The sequence below is a fragment of the Syngnathus typhle genome, linkage group LG19 (genome assembly GCF_033458585.1).
Source record: "Syngnathus typhle isolate RoL2023-S1 ecotype Sweden linkage group LG19, RoL_Styp_1.0, whole genome shotgun sequence".
NCBI classification, from domain to species: domain Eukaryota; kingdom Metazoa; phylum Chordata; class Actinopteri; order Syngnathiformes; family Syngnathidae; genus Syngnathus; species Syngnathus typhle.
In genome coordinates, this window is record NC_083756.1 from 7,001,639 (window position 1) to 7,011,162 (window position 9,524).

The following is a 9,524-nucleotide window of genomic DNA, read 5'->3' on the forward strand; positions in this document are numbered from 1 at the left end:
CATTGGAGGTTAAGAGTTAAGTAATACGCAAGTTCAAAAATATTTATTACGTTACAAAATATTCCATTAACAACGTAATAGTGTACAGCCCTTTTTTTTTATCAAACTAACAAATTTGTCATGACACAATAGACATCAATAATCACAATAAACACACAATCGTTGCTTTTGAGATATTATTCATCCGTTCTTATTAGCATCCGCAATGAGGGTGTACAAAACAAACACACGATGACAATTTTTCTGTGTTCAATCTTCATCGCAAATTGCATCATTAAATAATTATAATTTCCCATTCTCGACAGCGCCATCTGCTATTCCCATGCAAAATTCACAACGGGATGGCAAATTAACACCGCCTCTGTCCTAGTTGTGATCTAAATGTTCTACTTTCGAGTCATTAATACCAATTTAGACCTCGACATTCTCTTTGTATTATAGTTTTTGTAATAAAGTATTGTTTCCACGTCACAAAGAGGGGGGAAAAAAATCGGGATTGGTGATGTCACATGCGTCCATACCATTAAGTTTATTCTCACTCAATTTGGTCAGGGAATTTATGATTAAGGAACGTCTTGTGACCCTGGTGGGGGACGAGGGTGCGAAAGGGGCGTGCTGCTGGAGGCAAGCAAGCATCACGCAGCCAGGCTACCATTGCTCCAAACCAGCCTCGCCATTAATCCTCACCGCCGCTGTCTTGTCTTCCTCCGTACCCGGCCGGGCGCCAGAGACGCACTCCCGTGGTGGTGCAGGGGGGGACCGGCCGGCCGGATGTGATCTCCGTGGATCCCCGGGAGCAGGAATGAAAGCGACGCGGCCATAAAGAAAGCGCTCAGCCTCCACGTCGGCCTATTCAGTGGAGCGGTGACGGTGGAGATATGAGGAATCCTCGGACCGATTTAGCCTTGACATTCTTGCTATTTCTAGAGGTGAGTCAAGCTCGACGTTGTTATTTTTGTCCCGGTATGACAGACATGATTGCTTTTCAATCCTATATTTGCTACAAAAAAATAATAATAACAAGGCTCCAGTCACGTGTGCTGTGCAAGCCATATCATCATCATAATAATTGAGAATAAAAAAGACGCAATACATCGAGGACATCAGTAGGACATGTTTTTGGTCAATCAATTTGCAAAAAAAAAGGACTATTTTAACTTTAAGATGGACCGTCTGCTTGTTTCCAGAACGCCACAAATAATAGGTGCTGAAAGGTGAGAAATTAGGGGGACACCCTGGACTGGTCACTTGCCCACTATTTTTTCACTCATGCCCAATAAAAATTTCGCTTTGGTGCCATCTATGGTAGCTTGGTGTCAGGAATCTTTTGAAGTCAGTTGAGGAGCTTTATTTAGATAAAAGTAGTTCCTCATAAGCAGTATAGGTTTGTTCTGACGGTAACGACGTGGTCCCCATATTCCGTTACAGCCCATGTGTGACACTGATACATTCATTATTAACTTCAATCATTATTATTTTATCATCACTCAGCTGACTGAGCTCATCCATTTTAAATGTGCATGGTCGGAATCAAGCCTGCTGTGTTCACTTTGATCGTTGGTTTGACTTAAGTCAGATGTCGTCAATTTGCAGACTCAGGATATTTTGTCCCACTAGACCTGATATTTTACTTACGTATTTTTCCACATGCTGTTTTCCTGCACTGTGGAATTGTAAGAAAATTGATGTTTCCAAATTTAATTTCTAACTTATCATGTCTAATGAAGCAAAATAGAGGATGCTGGTGACTTGAGACTTAGGAGACCTGGAAAAGGTAACCCATAATTGTTTAAGACTTGAAATGAATAACTGGGTAGCTCTCCTGCTTTCCTTTCTGTGCCTATATTTAGAACTTGATGACATTATCATGTGACCTTACGGCCAATGTTGTTTGTCTTCTATTTATATTGTATTTACACTGACCAGTTGGAACATCGCTGCCGTATATGGTGTGAATATTCTCTCTGCTTATTTCCTTTGAAGCATAAAACAGAAATAGAATTTTTTTCTTTTCACGTTTTTCTAAGTTTCTGTCATGAGCAACATCATTTACGATAAATGCACTGCAGTTTTGAAAGTTAGAAAGTATGGACAGGATTTACTTCACAGAAATTGCTGTGGGAATTTAAATTCACAATAGATTAGGGCCTGCAACGATTTATGACTTTAGTGCAGCAGCACATGATGCATCGTTTCCAGCTGGGGAAGGAAAGATGTTTATTGATCTCAATTAAACGTGAGGCTGAGTGGTCAGTATTGTTTTCATGGCGGTCTTAAACCAGCGTCACAAATTTGTGTTGTATTTTTAAGCACAGCGGGTGATGGTGTTGTTTCAGCTCACTCTGACAATCAAATGTTTCGCTAATGGCTCAGGCATCTGTGCGGTCAACAGGGATCAATAAAATCGCTTTGAAGCCGGGTGAATGGATGCCAAATGGATGGGACAAGATTGCACCGGATGAGGAGAATCACCCAAGAGTGGTCAGAAAAGAAATGGATTCAATTCTCGTTTAAGAAAACACTTTGACTAGCATTGAATAATATAAAAGATGTCCGATACCGTTGTTTTTTTTTTTACCCGATACTTGAAATAAGCCAGCTGGTATCGGTACTCGCTCTAATTATTTTCCTGTTCCATAATTGAATATTCATCCTCTGAGAGTAGAGTGCAAGTTAGGGAGGCCTAGTATCAGAGCAATGTAGTTATTGATCACACGCCTTTCACAAGCAGCAACTACAAAGGCCATGCAGCCGGATCACCACCAAGGGCTTAATGTTTGGTGTCGAATCATTTGAACTATTCAACCCACCCCGTCCAATGTCCTTTGGCTAAAACCTCCGAGCAGCTTTTAAAGCAGCGGAGCACATTGGCTGCTTGTGTAAGAGTCATTTTTGTCCCACGGGAGCACACAGAGGGGCATTTTTCTTCCTCTTGCAGTTCTTTCGCTTTGTCTAATTGGAACAAAACAATGAACACAGCCGGATGATGGTAAACGGGTAACAATTAGGCCTAAATATAGAAAATGGATTGTGGCAAAATCTGGAATGTGAAATCGAAACTTTTCATTCAGAGCTGTTTGTGTTGGATTGTTTTTATAATTATAACATGGAAAAAGAAGTAGCTATCATGAAAATAACTTTAACTGGAGAAAAAAAAGTTCATCTGACACGGCTGAAACACAAAGCTGCAGGATGTAACTAATTCAAGGTCACACCGTTTTTTTTGTTATCTCATATTGGGTGAAATAAGGTTGCTACTTTTCCAGACCGAGACCATATTTTCCACAAAAAATGTGTTACATAAATTACTTATATTCCCCGGAGCATAGAATGTTTTTTGTTTTTTTCCCTATCATGACTAAAAATAGTTTAATCTTCACTGTTGTAGAGCAGCTGTCATATCAAGCCATATCCAAAATCATCATTTTCATTCATTTCAGGAAATCACGCCATATACATGTTCTTTTGACCTCATCTTGACCTTGCAAGGTCCGACATGACTCTGTAAAAGTGCCAAACGCGGCCCTTGGGTCGTACTCCGCCCCGTTCTTCTTCTGCGAGTCCTCTCAGTACTCTGAGCTTCTTGCAAATCTGATCAAGTCGGCAGTCTCATGAGCACGCAGGGAGATCGTTCGGAAGGCAGTTAATTAAGCCCACAGCCGGCAGCGGCACTCTGGATTCTCCCGAAAGCAAAAGGGAGCGCTCAGAGGTTGCAGGGGGGTCGTTTTTCTCTTTGGAAGGACTCTAAGATTAATCACAAAGTAGACAATGAAATCGTATACAGAAGGGAGTGGACACTTCATTAGGTACACCAGCACAAGATTTGTTTGCAACATTGTCTCTGTTGTAGCGTGTGAATCTTACAGTATATTTTTCTTCTTATTCTTTTAGGTCGTAGAGGCCAAAAAGTACTGCTGGTATTTTGAAGGCGGGTACCCAATATACTTCATGTAAGTGGCGTGATTCGAGACACACTTCAAAAAGGCCTACTTTCCAGTTGACTACAGTGAAAGCGTATTAGCCAAAAAATATTCACTCATTGTTGGATTGCTGCTAAGTGTTATCCGTATCACCGTCAATCCAGATGTCGCTCGTACGAGGACTGCTGCGGGACTCGCTGCTGTGTGAGAGCCCTGTCCATCCAGAGACTCTGGTACTTCTGGTGAGTACCCTCAGAACATCCTACAACCATTTATTTCTGTTCTCCATCCGCCTTCATTGTTTTGTCCCAGGGTGCTGCTAATGATGGGCGTACTGTTGTGCTGCGGGGCCGGCTATTTCATCCGTCGAAGGATGTACCCCTCGTCCCTGAGAGATGAGCCTGCCTTCAACGTGTCCTTCACCAGACACCCTGTCAGCTCGCCGGGTAAATAGTATTGAGTAAAAATTCCCTTTTATGTAAATAAAATAAACTATAGTTGATTGCATTTATTTATAATGGCCACTCAGCAGAGAAATTGTAGTCCATGAGCTAAATGCTAACATATAATGCGAAACGCTGTAGAGGGGCTAAGAGATATTAGCATTTACCGTAGTTTTCGGAATATAAACCGCATCGGACTATAAACCGCACCGGCTAAAATGAAAAAAATCGGTGCTTATAGTCTGAAATTTACGGTAATAATGAATATTACATTCCTCACAAGCATATATTGTTGCTCTGTGTAGTTTCCCAGCAGCCAGGAAGTATGCAAGGATTTGGCGGGATGACGGCTGGTGACCCGACGCTTGCCATGATGCACCCCACGTACCCGCCACAGCCCAGCTCCACTCACATGATGGCCACCTACCCCCCACCGCCATCTTACTGCAACCACCCGCCACCTTCCTATGAACAAATTTTCCACAACGGGGGCAAGAAGTAACATCGGCAAGCACAAAAAGCAGAAGGAAAGCTGTCATTTGTTTGAACTTTAACTGTTGGCGTGACAACAGTGGCACACGGTTTGTTGTCCTGCAGAAAAGACAACTAAAATCTTGATGCACCCTCACACGTTCTTTTGCATTCACCTCTTATTTTCTCTTCATTCAAGTGGACCAGGTGGATTCACCTTCACCAGCTTCCTTTTGCCTCCCTACTGCACAATGTATAACGCCAATGAAATGCAACATGTAATAAAAAAATGGGATATGATTTGTGTCGATGCAATTTTTTTTTTTCAGATTCAGTCCAGAGAAATTTCAGTCCACTAGGAAACTGTTGAAGTATGATGACTCGATATGACTTGACCTCAGTCACCACAATAATTGATTTAATATTTAGAATGTTTTTTCAGGATTTCAAAAAATGAATATCTAATTGTACCTGTTGGATTTTTTTAAAGTTTTGCTGTTTTGAAAATTGACTTTTAAAAAAACAATTATCATAATGATTACAATATTAATCAAACTTATACTACATTAATATGACATTATTTGGCATGCAAATTGATTTGGCCAGTGATGCTGACTGTATCATCTGGTGCACGTGACTTTTATATTGCAGAATAAAAATGGTCCATGGGATCGGGGTGGAGTGAAAGTGTACAACGTAAGGATGGGTGGTGGCATGCGAGGATTTATTTCCAATGATGTCTAATCCCGATAGCACAGCATCATACACCAACACCATCTGCCACGATTCACAGTCGGAGTCAGATGCTGGCTGGTACTGATTGTTACAGGGACAATTTAGGAGGCGGTGGAGGGGGTTAGATCTTTACCCGCAGTGTGTCTGTTGGCGTGGGGGGTGCATTTATATTTGTCGAGCGGCACCCGCAGCAGGGTTTGAGGATGCTGAGGGACTACAACTGATGGAGGATTCTTGTCCCACCTGATCGCCTTGACTGCGGCTTCCAGCTCACTGTGGAAGGGGGACTGCAGGTTAGGCTGCAGGAGGCTGCTGGATCATCCTCATCCACACAAACTCCGGGGACACCGTAGCCTGCTCGTCACATCCCGGTAATTCCCAATTTTGCATGATATATTTTGTGTTTCAAGAGTAAATGGAGGCTTATTGAGGATTGCATTCGGGTGTCAAACCACATTGTTATGGTTTCCCTCAGACCATATTAATGTGCTGTATAATATTCCATATTATTGCTTATATACAGCAAATTGGTGCATAACTCATTTTGAAATCAAGTGAACTAAAATAGTTTGTTAAGAAAATGTTTACATTTAAAGGTTAAGTCTGAACACATAACTCAATATTTATTCTCCAAATCTGAATGTTCGCAAGAACACTTTTAGTATTTGTTACATTTTAAATACACAATTAACAAGCAACCATAAAACGAGATCCTTTTAACGAGATTACAATTAATCTTGTAAAGTGTCAGCTTTATATTAATTTCTATACGTCACAGTTTTGTATGGTAATTCCAGAATGAATGACTATACGGGGGGAATATGTTTTTTTGGTTTATTACGCAACTATTATCAAATTGTATTGTTATTGTTAATTTACGAAACGCGTTGTATGAATGCAGCATCGCAGAATTTTGACCCTCCGGAGCCGCCGTAGCAATGGGAGACAACATGTCAAAGCGTCTGAAGCTCATCTCGGTAACAGAAGCTGAGATGGAGGAGCGCTCTTTTCCAAACCCATACGCTGACTGGGACCAAGGAGTCCTCTCGTCCAATTCAGGAGCAGAAGCGGATTACAACGAACCATTCGACGGGGAAGGAATGGTGAGTTGCTTTGTCGTTTTGCAGGATTTTATGACAAATTCATGCACGCTAACGTAAACAAGAGCATCACTCCTCCATCAGGTGAGCTCATCCTTCCAAAGGAAAGTCCAGAGTAAGATAAAAGATCTGCTTCAGCAAATGGAGGAGGGCCTAAAGACTGCCGACCCCCATGACTTCTCTACTTATACTGGCTGGACTGGTCTGTCACCTGTGAAGATGTAAGATCTCCACTGAAAAGGTTCCTCCATAATTGCCTCTCTTCTATCCAGGCATCGCTTTACTGTACGTACAGCTCTATCGTGGATCCAATGATGTCGCACACCTGCAAAGGGCCTTGGACTATGTGAAGAGATCAATGAGGATCCTAAATGGCCGAAAAGTGACTTTCCTTTGTGGAGATGCTGGACCGCTTGCAGTGGGTGCAGTGGTCCATCACAAACTGGGTAACACCGCTGACAGCAGCGACTGTCTTTCTAGGTGAGTGTTCCTCACCAGGATACATTTTTATATATATATTTGATATCGTTAAATTCATCGTATTCCTCCTCAGGCTCCTCCAGCTGCAGCGCTCGGTGCTCAGTCCAGATTCGGAGATGCCAGACGAGCTGCTGTATGGACGCGCCGGTTATCTGTATGCTCTTTTGTATGTGAACAAGGAAATAGGTGGCGACACTGTGGATGAAGCTACTGTTGCAAAAGTGAGGCACAAATATTTTTTCTTCTTAATCTTCCTGACTTCAATTCATAAGTGTCTGTTGGTTGAATCCCAATTTCAGGTCGTGGGCGCCATTATTGAGTCTGGGAAGAATTTCTCGGCGGAGCTTAAGAAGACAGAACGTTGCCCTCTTCTCTATGAATGGCACAAGAAGCAGTACGTTGGCGCTGCTCATGGCCTGGCGGGAATCTTTTACATGCTCATGCAGGTAAGTCCAATTTCTGTTTTGATTCTTAAAATGAATATTTTTTCTGTCATGATTTAAATTGGGCAATATCACATGTGAAATGGCAACGTGTCTCCGTTCAGCCAGGGGCGAGGGTCCACCCGGACATACTTTCCGAGCTGGTTCGGCCCAGTATCGACTATATCCGTCACAAGAGATTTCGTTCGGGCAACTTCCCTTCGTCGCTGAGCAATGAGAGCGACCGATTGGTTCACTGGTGCCACGGAGCGCCTGGCGTCATCCACATGCTCATCATGGCTTATAAGGTAAGAAGAAGACCCATGCAAGATGAGGTTTTATTTTTCAAGTTGAAAACCTTCCATGGAAATTTACCAAAATAAAGGTTGAGTCTGAGGGAACTTAGAAAGTTTCCAATATCTAATATTGAAGAAATTGATCTGTCATTTTCCATCCTTTCGGAGTAGCTCACAGTCAAACTGGGATTCATCGGCTTATAAAAACAGAGTCGAAGGCGAGAGAGACCAGCAGACTAAAGTAAGATAGGATCTGGGTCGTATTTCATTTTAATAGCCTGACTTTACACACACCACGCACAAACTCACTGTAGCTATAAATTGTTGGTGAAGTCCCTCCCTTCTCAGGGAGCCACTTGGCACCAAATGTGCCGTTAGCGCTCTCGCTGCAGTCACGAATCCAAAAAGCCTGGCAACGTTCTGTTCATCCTGTTCTTTTTTGTTTGTTGCTGAAAATGTCAAATCATAGAACTCAATGTTCCTCCCCAGGTTTTTAAAGAGGAGAAGTATCTGAAGGACGCGGTAGAGTGCGGCGAGGTGATCTGGCAGAGGGGGCTTCTCCGAAAAGGTTACGGCATCTGCCACGGGACGGCCGGCAACGGCTACGCCTTCCTGTCTCTGTATAAGCTCACCCAGGAGAAAAAGTATCTCTACCGTGCCTGCAAGGTGAATTTGCCTGCTATGGAGGAACGGCACAAAATAAAATCATCTGAAGCCGTTAACCATTTAAATACCGCCTTTGTGAAGATTGTAAAACGAAGTCATCCAAATGTCCTTATATGGTGAAGGGGACATCTGAACCACTATGTTCTGCTTTGTTCTTGTTTATTCAGTTCGCCGAGTGGTGTTTGGGCTACGGGACTCACGGCTGCCGCATCCCTGACAGACCTTACTCACTTTTTGAAGGTGCCCAAAATCAGATGTTAAGTCATTTCTGGTCAAATATGTTATTAAGTCAAATGAATCGTGTTTTCCCCACCAGGTATGGCGGGGACCATCCACTACCTGTCCGAAATGGCCGCACCTGAAGCTTCCTCTTTCCCCGCCTTTGAACATTGATCTGCTGGAGCGAAGAAGGGGTTGAATTTTGAAGCAGATGTCATTTCTTTCGTGTCATTTCACTCCGGCAAAGTATTTGAGTTCAAACTACTTATTATAGAGGTCAACTTTTAAGGCCCGTGCCATCAGCACTTGTATGAGACATTAATTTGGACACCTATGTGTGGTACAGTTTTTGTTTTCGGATGCATGCTCAAGTGTTTCTTCATTTCCTGTCAGCAGGATTTTTCTTTCTCCCATCCCCAGTATTGTTTTTGATTAATAAGCCAAACACAATGCATGTTTGATGATAAAACTAGAAATGACATCAAATGGATTAAAAAGATTCTGTGTATTTTTTGTTATATTAAGCACTGATGCAAAGCGTCAAGTCATTTGAAATTGTCACACCTCAGTACATACTGCAGCTAACAATAGTTATTAAGGCCGACAGCATATGAATGCCTAATTGTCTTCATGGGCTAAGTCTCATCTGCAATGTTATTATGTCCTGTTTGATCAGCCAATGTGTGTAATCGTCCGATATTGTATCAACCGTCTGTGTCAAAAATGTGTACCACTTGTTTTGCAGTATATTTTGGAAAAGAACCCAACAGTT

At 42.3% G+C, this 9,524-nt stretch overlaps 2 protein-coding genes across 2 annotated transcripts; both read left to right on the plus strand.

The window, feature by feature from the left end:
- Positions 1–603: 603 nt before the first annotated feature.
- vopp1b (VOPP1 WW domain binding protein b) lies at positions 604–5,134 on the plus strand. The gene is made up of 5 exons (XM_061265544.1): positions 604–929; positions 3,892–3,950; positions 4,085–4,162; positions 4,233–4,366; positions 4,669–5,134. The coding sequence occupies exons 1-5, from the start codon at positions 879–881 to the stop codon at positions 4,863–4,865; spliced, it is 519 nt and encodes a 172-aa protein (XP_061121528.1). The 5' UTR covers positions 604–878; the 3' UTR covers positions 4,866–5,134.
- Positions 5,135–6,480: 1,346 nt separating this feature from the next.
- Positions 6,481–9,524, plus strand: lancl2 (LanC lantibiotic synthetase component C-like 2 (bacterial)). Its single transcript, XM_061266220.1, has 9 exons — positions 6,481–6,672; positions 6,754–6,871; positions 6,942–7,149; positions 7,223–7,370; positions 7,449–7,595; positions 7,697–7,879; positions 8,357–8,533; positions 8,701–8,773; positions 8,850–9,524. The coding sequence occupies exons 1-9, from the start codon at positions 6,508–6,510 to the stop codon at positions 8,924–8,926; spliced, it is 1,296 nt and encodes a 431-aa protein (XP_061122204.1). The 5' UTR covers positions 6,481–6,507; the 3' UTR covers positions 8,927–9,524.